This window comes from Danio aesculapii, chromosome 12 (assembly GCF_903798145.1).
Source record: "Danio aesculapii chromosome 12, fDanAes4.1, whole genome shotgun sequence".
Lineage (NCBI taxonomy): Eukaryota > Metazoa > Chordata > Actinopteri > Cypriniformes > Danionidae > Danio > Danio aesculapii.
The window spans coordinates 48,366,997-48,382,754 of NC_079446.1; the positions used below are offsets into that span (position 1 = coordinate 48,366,997).

The 15,758-nt window shown below is 35.5% G+C and overlaps 1 protein-coding gene across 1 annotated transcript in view; it reads left to right on the forward strand.

Moving 5' to 3' along the window:
- The window catches only part of vclb (vinculin b), a 103,627-nt gene that overhangs the window by 69,916 nt on the left and 17,953 nt on the right, over positions 1-15,758 (forward strand). Inside the window, exons 7-13 of the mRNA XM_056468950.1 lie at positions 1,837-1,927; positions 4,093-4,240; positions 8,075-8,228; positions 8,302-8,477; positions 10,891-11,081; positions 12,929-13,128; positions 15,723-15,758. The exon at positions 15,723-15,758 is cut by the window's right edge and continues 93 nt beyond it. Of these exons, the coding sequence (XP_056324925.1) occupies positions 1,837-1,927; positions 4,093-4,240; positions 8,075-8,228; positions 8,302-8,477; positions 10,891-11,081; positions 12,929-13,128; positions 15,723-15,758 (996 nt within the window). The remainder of the gene's footprint in view (positions 1-1,836; positions 1,928-4,092; positions 4,241-8,074; positions 8,229-8,301; positions 8,478-10,890; positions 11,082-12,928; positions 13,129-15,722) is intronic.

Here is a 15,758-nt window from a genome sequence, read left to right on the forward strand (position 1 = left end):
GGTTTACGCTGGTTTATTCTGGTTTACGCTAGTTTAGGCTGATTTACACTGACTGGTTTACGCTGGTTTATTCTGGTTAATGCTAGTTTAAGCTGGTTTACACTGACTGGTTTACGCTGAATTATGCTGACTGGTTTACGCTGGTTTATTCTGGTTTACGCTAGTTTAGGCTGATTTACACTGACTGGTTTACGCTGGTTTATTCTGGTTAATGCTAGTTTAAGCTGGTTTACACTGACTGGTTTACGCTGGATTATTCTGGTTTACTATAGTTTAGGCTGGTTTACGCTGACTGGTTTACGCCAAATCATCCTCAAAAACAGCAAACAGTGTCTATTTTTAGCTGGTAGTTTCAATAAACATGACAACAAACTCATAAAGATGCAGCTAATAGTTGAAGACACTCAGTGCAGGATTAGAGAAGAGCCTGAGTGTAAACCTTCTGTTGACATGTTGAGTGTGTTTTATCTTGACGGAAACTGTGCGGTTTGTGGTTTGTGCAAGTGTTTGGCAGCGATAGTGCGAATGTTGTGTGTGTGTGTGTGTGTGTGTGTGTGTGTGTGTGTGTGTGTGTGTGTGTGTGTGTGTGAGTGTGTGTGTGTCCTGGTATTAATGAATTAATGAGGAACAAATGTGATCAGTTTAGCAATACAAGTCAGTTTAGAATTTTGACCTTGTGGGGACTTTTTTTAATTAAGTGTTTTGGAAATGTAAAAATGACGATTGTTTCATCTGTCTCTCCCTAATTAATTATATTAGCTAACTGAATGGAAGTGAGAGAGAGAGAGAGAGAGAGAGAGCTAATAATCTAGACTTTTTATTATTATAATTGTTATATTTATCAAATATATTATCTGTTTGTTTGTTGTTGTTTTTTTTGTCATTTATGTCTTATTTACTGTATTATTATAATTTAAAATTTTTATTATTTAATGATTTTAGTATACTACATACTTGAAGTGCATTGGCAATACTGTATTGAATGTCATGCCAATAAAGCAACTTGAACTTGAACAGAGAGAGAGAAAGAGAGAGAGAGAGAGAGAGAGAGAGAGAGAGAGAGAGAAAGAGGTGTGTGCGTGTGTGTGTGTGTGCGTGTGTGTGTGTGTGTGTGTGTGTGTGTGTGTGTGTGTGCGTGTGTGTGCGTGCGTGTGTGTATGTGTGTGTGTGTGTGTGTGTGTGTGTGTGTGTAATATCCTGTGATAACGTACTGTGAGTCAGCTTTAGGAAATAGCAGCTGTCAAATCACTTAACCAAAAAAGGCAAACCACTGACACAATTTCTCTCTCTCTCTCTCTCTCTCTCACACACACACACACACACACACACACACACACACACACACACACACACACATCTCTCTCTCTCTCTCTCTCTTTGTCTCTTTCTCACTTCCATTCAGTTTGCTAATATAATCAGTTAAAGTGACCAATTGTGATGTATGGCTTTTTTTAATCCATTTTCTAATGTGCACAAGCGGTTTTCCACACACAGATAGTCCTGCATTTAAAAGACAAATGAGGGATATCTGTTATTTAATTTTATATTTGTATAATTTATAATTGAATCAATTAAATTTAAGAATCATACTTTATTTAAATGTGTTTTAATAAAAGACTATTTTGATTTTCATATAATTTATCTTGATTGAATAATTAATTTAAAAAAAATGACATACAATTATTAAAATTAATATATTCAGCTTACTTGAGTTACTTTAGCAGTTACTTGGTAAAAGTAATCTGATGACATAACTCGTGTTGCTTGTAATGCGTTCCCCCAACACTGGTGTCTGTGGTGTTCTTCATGTGTGTGTTTATTGTTTGTGTTTTTCAGGACACAGAGGCCATGAAGCGAGCGCTGGCTCTCATTGACTCCAAAATGGCCCAAGCCAAAAACTGGCTCAGAGATCCTCACGGCCAACCAGGTGCAAAAACTGTCCCTTCACATTAAAGAAACACTACATCATTTTAGAAATATGCTTTTTTGCAGCCTCTCTAGTGGTAACAGTTGAGTTTTAAAATTTTTTAATCCATTTAGCTTATCTTTGCGACTGACAGGAGTACTTGTAGCTTAGCTTAGCATAGATCATTGAATCGGATTAGACCGTTAGCATCTCACTCAAAATTAACCAAAGAGATTCAATAATTTAGCTATTTAAAGCTTGACTCTTCTGTAGTTTTATTGTGTACTACAAGACCTACAGAAAATTAAACGGTGCTATTTTTTAAACTGATAAAGCTAGGAACTATACTGTCATTCTGGCGTAGTAATCAATGGATTTTACTGCCGTATCATGGCTCCAGAAGAAGCAATGATAATCTTTCAATTCAGCCAATTCAGAGTTGTTTTCATGCTGTGTAACTACACAAGAGTCGAGCTTTAAATAGAAAAACTAATCGAAACTCTTTGGTTATTTTTGAGTGGGATGATGCTAATGGTCTAATCCAGGCATGTCCAAGCTCGGTCCTGGAGGGCCAGTGTCCTGCAAAGTTTAGTTCCAACCCCAATCAGACACACCTGGGCTAGCTAATCAAGCACTTACTAGGCTTTCTAGAAACATCCGTGCAGGTGTGTTGAGGCAAGTTGGAGCTAAAATCTGCGGGACACCGGCCCTCCAGGACCGAGTTTGGACACCCCTGGTCTAATCCGATTCAATGATCTATGCTAAGCTAAGCTAAAAGTGCTCCCATCAAACACACTGAATGAATTTAAAAATGGTAAAACTCAAGTTTTAGCTTAGCTCACTTTTAGCTTATATTATCATCTGATTTCATGCAGCACTGTTATGTAGTTACCTAGCTGGGGATTTTTCAGGTGCTGCATAAAATCATTGTGCCTGCTTCAGCCATGGTACAGCAGCAAAGTTTCTTAATTATTACGCCAGAATGAGAGTATAGTTCCTAGCCATATCGACCTAGAAAATATAAACTTTTCATAGTTTACGATGAAACTACAGGAGTGTCAAAATATTTGGTCGTTTTTGAATGAGATGCTTATGGTCTAATCTGATGCAATGATCTATGCTAAGCTAAGCTAAAAGAGATCCTGTTAGTCTCGAAGATCGGCTAAATGGGAACAAAAATGGTCAAACTCAAGTCTTAGCTTAGCTTAGCTTAGCTCACTTTTAGCTTGGATTAGCATATGATTTCATGGAGCACTGTTACCTAGTTGCCTAGATGGGGACTTTTTTTCAGGACTGCGTGAAATCATTGCCCCTGCTTCAGCCATGGTACAGCAGCAAAGTTTCTTGATTATTACACCAGAATGAGAGTATAGTTTCTAGCCATATTGGACTAGAAAATGTAAACTTTTTATAGTTCACAATGAAACTACAGAAGAGTCGAGCTTTAAATAGGAAAATTAATCAAAAATATTTGGTCATTTCTGAATGAGATGCTAATGGTCTAATCCGATTCAATGATCTATGCTAAGCTAAGCTAAAAGTGATCCCGCCAGTCCTGGAGAACTGGTCAATCTCAAGCTTTAGCTTAGCTTAGCTCGCTTTTAGCTTGAATTAGCATGTGATTTTTTTGCATCACTGTTACCTAGCTACCTAGTTGAGGACTTTTTTTTCCTTGATTAGTTCCTTTGTTATTTCGCCAGAATGAGAGTACAGTTCCTAGACGTTTCAGCCAAGAAAATAGCGTCTTTTCTTAGTACACGTTGAAAACACTGAAGAGTCGAGCTTTAAATAGGAAAATTATTAAAACTCTTTGGTCATTTTAGAGTGACATGATGCTAATGGTGTAATCTGATTTAATTATTTATGCTAAGCTAAGCTAAAAGTGATCCCACCAGTCCCGGAGATTGGCTAAATGGATAAACAAAAAAAAAGGTCAAACTCAAGTTTTAGCAGGGCAGTGCACAGGGGGTGACATGGTGTCTAGAGCCACTGCCCCTCATTGGCTGAGGTGCCCCTCTCAGCCTGTAAAATTACAGAAGTGTCAAGCTTTCATTCATTTATTCATTCATTTTCTTTTTGGGTTTGTCGATTGTTGATTGAATTGTATTAGATGCTTTGAAAAGTTCAGTTTCTCCCATCATAATCAGAGCAGAATAAATGATGCTAGATTCACATTGCCCTTGCAGGAGGTCCAGGTGAACAGGCCATCCGGCAGATCTTAGATGAAGCTGAGAAAGTTGGTGAACTCTGTGCCGGGAAAGAGAGACGAGATATTGTGGGAACAGCCAAAACACTCGGACAACTTACAGAACAGGTGTCTGATCTGAGGGCCAGGTATAAAACCACAGACTTTACTTCTTTACTACTTAACTTCGTTACCATACTACTTTACTTCTTTACTTTACCATACTACTTTACCTCTTTACTTTACCATGCTACTTTACCTCTTTACTTTACCATACTACTTTACTTCTTTACTTTACCATGCTACTTTACTCCTTTACAATATTTTACTTTGCTCCTTTACTTTACTTCTTTACTTTACTACTTTACTTCTTTACTTTACTTACAGAACAACTTTACTCCTTACTTAACTTCAATACTTTACTACTTTTACTCCTTTACTTAACTTTACTACTTTACTATACTTTTTCTACTTTACTACTTTACTTTTTTGCTTTACTTATACAGAACAACGTTACTTTACTTGACTTTACTCCTATTCTTTACTTAACTTCTTTACTTTATTACTTCTTTACTTTACTACTTTACTTCTTTACTTTACTTCTTTACTTCTTTGCTTTACTACTTTACTACTTTTCTTCTTTACTTTAATTTACTTCTTTACCTCTTTGCTTTACTACTTTACTACTTTTCTTCTTTACTTTAATTTACTTCTTTACTTTACTACTTTACTATTTTTCTTCTTTAATTTACTTCTTTACTTTACTTCTTTACTTCTTTGCTTTACTACTTTACTACTTTTCTTCTTTACTTTACTACTTTACTACTTTTCTTCTTTAATTTACTTCTTTACTTTACTTCTTTGCTTTACTACTTTACTACTTTTCTTCTTTACTTTAATTTACTTCTTTACTTCTTTACTTTACTACTTTACTATTTTTCTTCTTTACTTTAATTTACTTCTTTACTTTACTTCTTTACTTCTTTTCTTTACTACTTTACTACTTTTCTTCTTTAATTTACTTTACTTCTTTACTTTACTACTTTTCTTCTTTACTTTACTTTACTTCTTTACTTTATTTTAATTTACTTCTTTACTTTAATTTACTTCTTTGCTTCTTCACTTTATTTTAATTTACTTCTTTACTTTAATTTACTTCTTTGCTTCTTTACTTTATTTTAATTTACTTCTTTACTTCTTTACTTTGCTACTTTACTACTTTACTTCTTGACTTTAATTTAATTTACTTTTTTACTTAAATACTTTCCTTCTTTAATTTAGTTCGTTACTTTACTTTGCTACTTTACTTCTTTACTCCACTACTTTACTTTGCTACTTTACTACTTTACTACTTTTCTTCTTTACTATAGTCCTTTTCTTTACTTTGCTTCAATTTAATTTACTACTTTACTTCTTTACTTTACTACTTTACTTTAATTTACTTACAGAACCACTGTACTACTTTACTTCTTAACTTCTTTACTTTAATTTAACTATTTACTTACAGAACAACTTTACTTGACTTGACTTTACTCTGCTTTATTCCTATACTTTACTTAACTTCTTTATTACTTCTTTACTTTACTACTTTTCTTCTTTAATTTAATTTACTTCTTTACTTTACTTCTTTACTTCTTTGCTTTACTACTTTACTACTTTTCTTCTTTACTTTAATTTACTTCTTCACTTTACTTCTTTACTTTACTACTTTACTATTTTTCTTCTTTACTTTAATTTACTTCTTTACTTCTTTACTTCTTTACTTTACTACTTTACTACTTTTCTTCTTTACTTTACTTTACTTCTTTACTTTATTTTAATTTACTTCTTTACTTCTTTACTTTATTTTAATTTACTTCTTTACTTTAATTTACTTCTTTGCTTCTTTACTTTATTTTAATTTACTTTACTTTAATTTACTCCTTTGCTTCTTTACTTTATTTTAATTTACTTCTTTACTTCTTTACTTTGCTGCTTTACTACTTTACTTCTTGACTTTAATTTAATTTACTTTTTTACTTAAATACTTTCCTTCTTTAATTTAGTTCGTTACTTTACTTTGCTACTTTACTTCTTTACTCCACTACTTTACTTTGCTACTTTACTACTTTACTACTTTTCTTCTTTACCATAGTCCTTTTCTTTACTTTGCTTCAATTTAATTTACTACTTTACTTCTTTACTTTACTACTTTACTTTAATTTACTTACAGAACCACTTTACTACTTTACTTCTTAACTTCTTTACTTTAATTTAACTATTTACTTACAGAACAACTTTACTTGACTTGACTTTACTCTGCTTTATTCCTATACTTTACTTAACTTCTTTATTACTTCTTTACTTTACTACTTTTCTTCTTTACTTTAATTTACTTCTTTACTTTACTTCTTTACTTTACTTTAATTTACTTCTTTACTTTAATACTTTTCTTCTTTACTTCTTTACTTTAATTTACTTCTTTACTTTACTACTTCTTTACTTTACTACTTTACTACTTTACTTTGATTTACTTCTTTACTTTACTTCATTACTTTACTACTTTACTTCTTTACTTTAATTTACTTCTTTACTTTACTACTTTACTACTTTTTTCTTTACTTTAATTTTCTTTTTTACTTCTTTACTTTACTACTTTACTTCTTTACTACATTACTATTATTTTTCTTTAATTTACTACTTCTTTTGCATTAATTTAATTTACTTCTTTACTTTACTTCTTTACTTCTTTACTACTTTACTACTTTTCTTCTTTAATTTACTTCTTTACTTCTTTACTTTACTACTTTACTACTTTTCTTCTTTACTTTAATTTACTTCTTTACTTTACTACTTTACTACTTTACTACTTTACTACTTTTCTTCTTTAATTTACTTCTTTACTTCTTTACTTTACTACTTTACTACTTTTCTTCTTTACTTTAATTTACTTCTTCACTTCTTTACTTTACTACTTTTCTTCTTTAATTTACTACTGCTTTTGCATTAATTTAATTTACTACTTCACTTCTTTACTTTACTACTTTACTACTTTTCTTCTTTAATTTACTTCTTTACTTTACTACTTTTCTTCTTTAATTTACTTCTTTACTTTACTACTTTTCTTCTTTAATTTACTTCTTTACTTCTTTTGCATTAGTTTGATTTACTACTTTACTTCTTTTGCATTAGTTTAATTTATATTATACTCTGAAACACCCCAAAACACACTGCTACACTCTGAAACACCCCATTATAGTCTCTGAAACCCCACAAAACACATGCTACACTCTGAAACAACCCATTATACTCTCTGAAACACCCCAAAACACACTGCTACACTCTGAAACACCCCAATATACACACTGAAACACCCCAAAACACACTGCTACACTCTGAAACACCCCATTATAGTCTCTGAAACCCCACAAAACACATGCTACACTCTGAAACAACCATTATACTCTCTGAAACACCCCAAAACACACTGCTACACTCTGAAACACCCCAATATACACACTGAAACACCCCAAAACACACTGCTACACTCTGAAACACCCCATTATAGTCTCTGAAACCCCACAAAACACATGCTACACTCTGAAACAACCCATTATACTCTCTGAAACAACCCAAAACACCCTGATACACTGTGAAACACCCCGTTATACTCCCTGAAACACCCCAAAACACACTGAGACACTCTGAAACACCCCATTATACTCTCTGAAACACCCCAAAACACACTGCTACACTCTGAAACACCCCATTATACTCTCTGAAACACCCCAAAACACACTGATACACTTAATTTACTACTTTACTTCTTTTGCATTAGTTTAATTTATTACTTTACTTCTTTTCTTTAATTTACTTAACTTACAGAACAACTTTACTACTTTACTTCTTAACTTTACTTCTTTACTTTAACTTAATTCTTTACTTACAGAACAACTTAACTTTAATTCATTGTTGGTGTGTCTGTGGTTTTGTGTCCTGCGCAGGGGTCAGGGTGCTAATCCGGTGGCCATGCAGAAAGCCCAGCAAGTCTCTCAGGGTCTGGACGTCCTGACGGGGAAAGTGGAAAACGCGGCTCGAAAACTGGAGGCAATGACCGGTTCCAAACAGGCCATCGCTAAGAGGATTGACGCGGCTCAGGTGACAGGACGGGATGGTTTGAGAAGTGTCCTGTTCAAACGAAGGGCTGTTTATAGGGTATGTGTGTTTTCAGAGCTGGCTGGCGGATCCTCATGGTGGCCCAGAGGGAGAGGAGAACATCAGGGCTCTTCTGGGAGAAGCCAGAAAGATTGCAGATCTGTGTGAAGATCCGAAAGAGCGGGAGGATATCCTGCGCAGCATGAGCGAGATTGCAGCGCTCAGCGGTAAACTGGCCGAGCTCAAGAGAGCGTAAGTACACCCCAAAACATCCTGATACACTCTGAAACACCCCAACAGACTAAAGCACTCCAATATATTATCTTAAACACCCCAAAACACACTGAAACACCACAATATACTCTCTGAAACACACCCAGAGTGCCCCAAAACATGCAGAAACACCCCAAATCACTGTGAAATACCCCAAAACTCCCTGAAACACACCAAAACAACACCCAAAAACATCCCGATACACCCTGAAACACTCTGAAACACCCCAACATACTCTCTGAAACTCCCCAAAACGCATCAAAACACACTAAAATACTCTGATGTACCCTGAAATACCCCAAAAAACACCCCGAAATGCACAGAAACAAACACTCTGGAACACACTGATACACCAAAAAACACTCTGAATCACTTTGAAAAGCACTGAAACACCCCGAAGCACTCCAAAACGCCTCCAAAAACTCTAAAACACACTCTTAAACACCCTGATATACTCTGAAACACCCCATTATACTCTGAAGCACCCTATTATACTCTCTGAAACACCCCAAAACACACTGATAAACTCTAAAACACCCCATTATAGTTTCTGAAACACCCAAAAAAACACTGCTACACTCTGAAACACCCATTATACTCCCTGAAACAACCCAAAACACCCTGATACACTCTGAAACACCCCGTTATACTCTCTGAAACACCCTAAAACACACTGATAAACTCTAAAACACCCCATTATAGTCTCTGAAACACCCAAAAAACACTGCTACACTCTGAAACACCCCGTTATACTCTCTGAAACACCCTAAAACACAGTGCTACACTCTGAAACAACCCATTATACTCTGAAACACCCCAAAACACATGCTACACTCTGAAACAACCCATTATAGCCTCTGAAACACCCCAAAACACACGGCTACACTCTGAAACACCCCATTATAGTCTGAAACAACCCGAAACACCCTGATACACTCTGAAACACCCCATTATACTCTCTAAAACACCCCAAAACACAGTGCTACACTCTGAAACAACCCATTATACTCTGAAACACCCCAAAACACACTGCTACACTCTGAAACACCCCATTATACTCTCTAAAACACCCCAAAACACAGTGCTACACTCTGAAACAACCCATTATACTCTCTAAAACATCCCAAAACACAGTGCTACACTCTGAAACAACCCATTATACTCTCTAAAACACCCCAAAACACAGTGCTACACTCTGAAACAACCCATTATACTCTCTAAAACATCCCAAAACACAGTGCTACACTCTGAAACAACCCATTATACTCTGAAACAACCCAAAACACACTGCTACACTCTGAAACACCCTATTATACTCTCTGAAAACACCCCAAAACACTCTGAAACACCCCATTATACTCTCTGAAACACCCTAAAATACACTGCTACACTCTGAAACGCCCCATTATACTCTCTGAAACACCCTAAAACACACTGCTACACTCTGAAACACCCCATAATACACACTGAAACACCCCAAAACACATGCTACACTCTGAAACACCCCATTATACTCTCTGAAAACACCCCAAAACACATGCTACACTCTGAAACACCCCATTATACTCTCTGAAACACCCCAAAACACACTAAAACATCCCGAAACACTCTGAAATGCACCAAAACACACCTTTACACTCTGAAACGCCCCATTATTCACACTGAAACTTACCAAAACACTCTGAAACAACCCAAAACACTCTGAAATGCACCAAAATGCCCCAATATACTGTCTGAAACAGCACAAGACAAACTGAAACTAACACCCAAAACACACCAATATGCTTTGAAACACTCTGAAATACACTGAAAAACACTAAAAACCTTAATATACTTTCTGAAACATCCCCTAAACTATTTTATTCATTTATTTATTTATCAGGATCCCCATTAGCCACTACCAAGGCAGTGGCTATTCTTCCTGGGGTCCATCTCTCTAATCAAAACACTCTGAAACACCCTGAAATGCACCAAAACACTCTGAAACACTCTGAGACACGTCAAAATGCTCTCTGAAATGCCCCACAACACTTGAAAGTGAAGCTGAACACCTCCACACTGTGTTTTCCTGGATGGAAACAGTGGAATATTGTGATTATGTTCTGTTCCTGCTGTTCATTGTTTGACTGTCGACTGTTTGCTGGTAGTTTAGCAACTCTAGTTCTAAGGTTGGGAGATGTGAGTCAGATGTGTGGGTTTTCCTGACACTGTCACTCTATCTATTCCACAGATGTTCCACACATTTGCCATGGTTAAATACATGTCATGTTTTAAACTAAATTTTCCTTCTGCTTGAGTGTGTCTATAATGGCACACTTGGACCAGCAGTGTTTTTGTTCATGAATGAAATTGATCTCTTATTTTCCCCATGTGTGTGTGTGTGTGCGTTCAGAGGTAAAGGGGATACTCCAGAGGCTCGAGCTCTGGCTAAGCAGATCGCCACGGCTCTGCAGAACCTGCAGTCTAAAACCAGTAAAGCAGTGGCAAACACTCGACCGGCCAAAGCAGCTGTTCATCTGGCCGGAAAGATGGAGCAGGCTGGACGCTGGATCGACAACCCCACGCTGGATGACAGCGGCGTCGGTGAGACACAAACACACACTCTTTTGCACCAGCTTTCACTGATCAGAAGACAAGAGGACTACAAATTGGAACGGTTTAATGCCTCCAGATGTTGTGGGGAACACGTCACATACAGCTGAACTGCAGTTGTGGTGTAGAAGCTCATCTGCTGACCGGGGTTTAAACTTTGCTTTCTATAATCCATTTGTTTGGTCTCGTTTGGTGATCTTTGTAGGGGCACAGAAATGTTGAAAGCTGTATTATAGTTATATATTAATATATGAATCGGACAACAGTGGTTTGTTTCTATAGCCAAAAATCTTTAGGGAGCTAGTAATATCGACAAACAAATATTACTTTAAATTACTGAAATGTTTTTAACGTACATTTTTATAATGTTTATTTATTTTTATTATTTGTTTCATTTCATCTTTTATTGATTTAGGAATTTGGTATTATGTAATCTGTGTTTATCTGTATTGATCTTGCCATGATATAGCATTACATTGTTGAAGTGGTAATAATCAAACAAATAAACAAGCAAACAAAAATCCAGCCAAGCTAAAATAATTTTCCATTATTACATCCATCCATCATTCTATACATCTATCAGTCCATCCATCCATTCTTCATTCTATATATTTATTATTCCATCTATCCATCCTATATATCCATCCATCCATCCATCCATCCATCCATCCATCCATCCATCCATCTATCCATTTATGAAGTTCATCCATCCATCCATCCATCCAACCATTCATCCATCCACCCATTCATCATTCTATGTACCTATCATTCCATCCATCCATTCTTTTATATACCTTTCATTCCATCCATCATCCATCATTCTATGTCTATCATCCCATCCATCCATCATTCTATATGTCTATCAATCCATCCATCCATCATTCTTTCTATCATTCCATCCATCCATTATTCTATATGTCTTTCATCCCATCCATCCGTCCATCCATCCATCCATCATTATATATGTCTATCCATCCATCCATGCATCATTCTATGTATCAATCATTCCATCCATCCATACATCTATCCATCCATCCATCATTCTATATGTCTATCATTCCATCCATCCATCCATCCATCCATCCATCCATCCATCCATCCATCCATCCATCCATCCATCCATCCATCCATCATTCTATATGTCTATCATTCCATCCATCCATCATTCTATATGTCTATCATTCCATCCATCCATCCATAATTCTGTCTATCATTCCATCCATCCATCCATCATACTATGTCTATCCATCCATCCATCCATCCATGCATCCATCCATTATTCTATCTATCATTCCATCCATCCATCATTCTTTCTATCATTCCATCCATCCATCCATCATTCTATGTCTTTCATCCCATCCATCCATCCATCCATCCATCCATCCATCCATCCATTGATCCATCCATCCATCCATCCCTCCATCAATCCATCATTATATTTGTCTATCCCTCCATCCATCCATCCATCCATCCATCCATCCATCATTCTTTGTATCAATCATTCCATCCATCCATCCATCCATCCATCCATCCATCCATCCATCCATCATTCTATATGTCCATCCATCCATCCATCCATCATTCTATATGTCCGTCCATCCATCCATCCATCCATCCATCCATCCATCCATCCATCCATCCATCCATCCATCCATCCATCCATCCATCCATCCATCCATCCATCCATCCATCCATCCATCCATCCATCCATCATTCTATATGTCTATCATTCCATCTATCCATCCATCCATCCATAAGATTATAGGAAATGTCCAGCTGTGCCTCTGCGTTTATGTGTACTTGTGTGTGTGTGTGTGTGTGTGTGTGTGTGTGTTTAGGTCAGGCTGCCATCCGCGGTCTGCTGGCAGAGGGCCGTCGTCTGGCCAATGCTCTGCCGGCGGCTCAGCGTCAGGAGCTGCTGGGTAAATGTGAGCAGGTTGAACACCTGATGGCGCAGCTGGCGGAGCTGGCGGCTCGTGGAGAAGGAGACAGTCCACAGGCCCGCGCCATCGCTCAACAGCTACAACACACACTCAAAGTAAGACAACACACACACACACACACACACACACACACACACACACACACACACACACTACTGTACAACACTGCTTCACCCTTTCTGTCATTTCAGCCTCTCTAAAAGGATCATCTATTAAAGGCACAGTTCACCCAAAAACGAGTATATGCTCACTATTTACTCGCCTTCAAGTGCTTACAAACTTTATAAGTTTCTTTCTTCGTTTGGACACAAAAGAAGATATTTTAAAAGAAGCTGGAAACCTGTAACCATTGACTTCTATAGTAGGAGAAACAAATACAATGCAAGTCAATGGTTAATGTTTACATCTAAATATATTTTGTGTGCAACAGAAGAAAGTGTAAATGTAAATGATGACAGAATAGTCAGTATTGGGTGAACTATCCCTTCAAACTCTCAACATTGACTTAGAAAAATATGTTATTTAATAAAACTGATGAGCATTCGCCAGAAACTTTATTTGCACAGACCTATCTAAAGGGTTAATGCTGCCAAATAATAATTGACCTGCCCAACAGGGAAAACCACAAACAATCAAGAACGCATGATTAAATGCTGCCATGGCTTTGCAATCAAAATATGTCATTATAATGAGGCAAAAATGGGGCAAAAACAGCCCACCAACATCACCAAAGAGGAGTCAATGTGAACAATACACAAGGGTTAAATCCATAGGAGTAGATGAATAACAGATAATTAATTTATGGCACAACAACCATCATAAACTTGCTAAAATATGGCACTTTGAGGTAAAAAGCTCAAATAATTTGAATGTAGATGCAAATATCACGACTTCTTTAAGCAAACCTATAAAAATAAATGTATGCTGAGACCAGGGGTGCAAAAAGGGGTATGCAGTTTATGCGGCGCATAGGGGGGTGCCACACATAGGGCGGCGCCATTGTGCCAAAACTATTTTCGAAATTATCCTTATTAAAAGATTCAAATGATAAAAAGAAATAAATATGTTTTGTTAAAAATGTATATTTAGCATTTTATACGAGTGTAATATTGTATTTAATTAACTATAAAATTATACCATGAGTTGCATACGTTGGCACACTTGTTACTCAAAATCATTTAAAACAATAACATGCAGTCACACAGCCTAGTGTAAAGTGTTCATGTAGATGTAACTGTTTGGACTTTTACATTTTTCATTCATTCATTTTACATTACACATTTGCATATATTTGCATTTTATTGAGTAACATTATATCAGGCATTTGCATATATTTGCATTTTATTAAATAACATTATATCATACATTTGCATATATTTGCATTTTATTAAATAACATTATATCGTACATTTGCATATATTTGCATTTTATTAAATAACATTATATCAGGCATTTGCATATATTTGCATTTTATTAAGTAACATTATATTAGGCATTTGCATATATTTGCATTTTATTAAATAACATTATATCAGACATTTGCATATATTTGCATTTTATTGAGTAACATTATATCAGACATTTGCATATATTTGCATTTTATTAAGTAACATTATATCAGACATTTGCATATATTTGCATTTTATTAAGTAACATTATATCAGGCATTTGCATATATTTGCATTTTATTAAGTAACATTACATTATACATTTGCATATATTTGCATTTTATTGAGTAACATTATATTAGACATTTGCATATATTTGCATTTTATTGAGTAACATTATGTCAGACATATCAGACAAGGGGGGGCAAAACTTGAACTCACATACGCCCCTGGCTGAGGCTCAAAACGATCATCAAAGCTCATATTCAGAGGAATCACGCACTGTAAGATTGATGAGGTAAAGACCGCCATCTGCTGGAGAGTGAAGGACAATCTTCCTCAAAGTAAAAAGCATTCGAATAAGGTGATATTTAGCACTTATATATTTAGAACATACAGACATATACACATCAGATATTTATTAAAATATTATTAATCAAAAAGAGAACTGCATAATAATACATTACATGAAATTAACCCAAAAATAAATGAAAGACATTTAGCAAATCATAATTTTGAGACCATGATCAAACTGTCTGTACAGTACTAGATGTCGAATTGGACATTCTAGATTGACACATTTGTATTTACTGAATAACGAAGCACCACACAAATGTAATTACTGCCAGGCTGCTCTTACCATGAAACATATTTTGTTGGAAAGTGGAAGTTTTAATACAATTAGACAAAAATGTCTTTGAGGAGAGCACTTTGATGGACATTTTTAAAAGGTACCACCAGGAAGAATCTTAAATCATTATCAAAACTTGAACTGAAAAATCATATTAAACTTTGAATATATTTTTGTGTGAATTTGATTTATTTCTGTTTTATATATTTGTCTAAGTAACTTTTTATTGTAGTACAAATGTGTTTTTATCATGTAATATTTTATGTATATCCGTTTTGCCACAAAATAGCTATAAGTTGATGACGTGGCAATAAATAAATAAATAAAATCAAAAAGAGAGAAAATAAATCCTGCATAAACCAATTTAATATCTAAATAATATTGCACTTGAGGTATTACTGTTATTTATCTCCTTGAAAAACATCAAATGAAATGTTGAAATGTGTTGCAGGAGCTGGAGGGTAAGATGCAGGACGCCATGACGCAG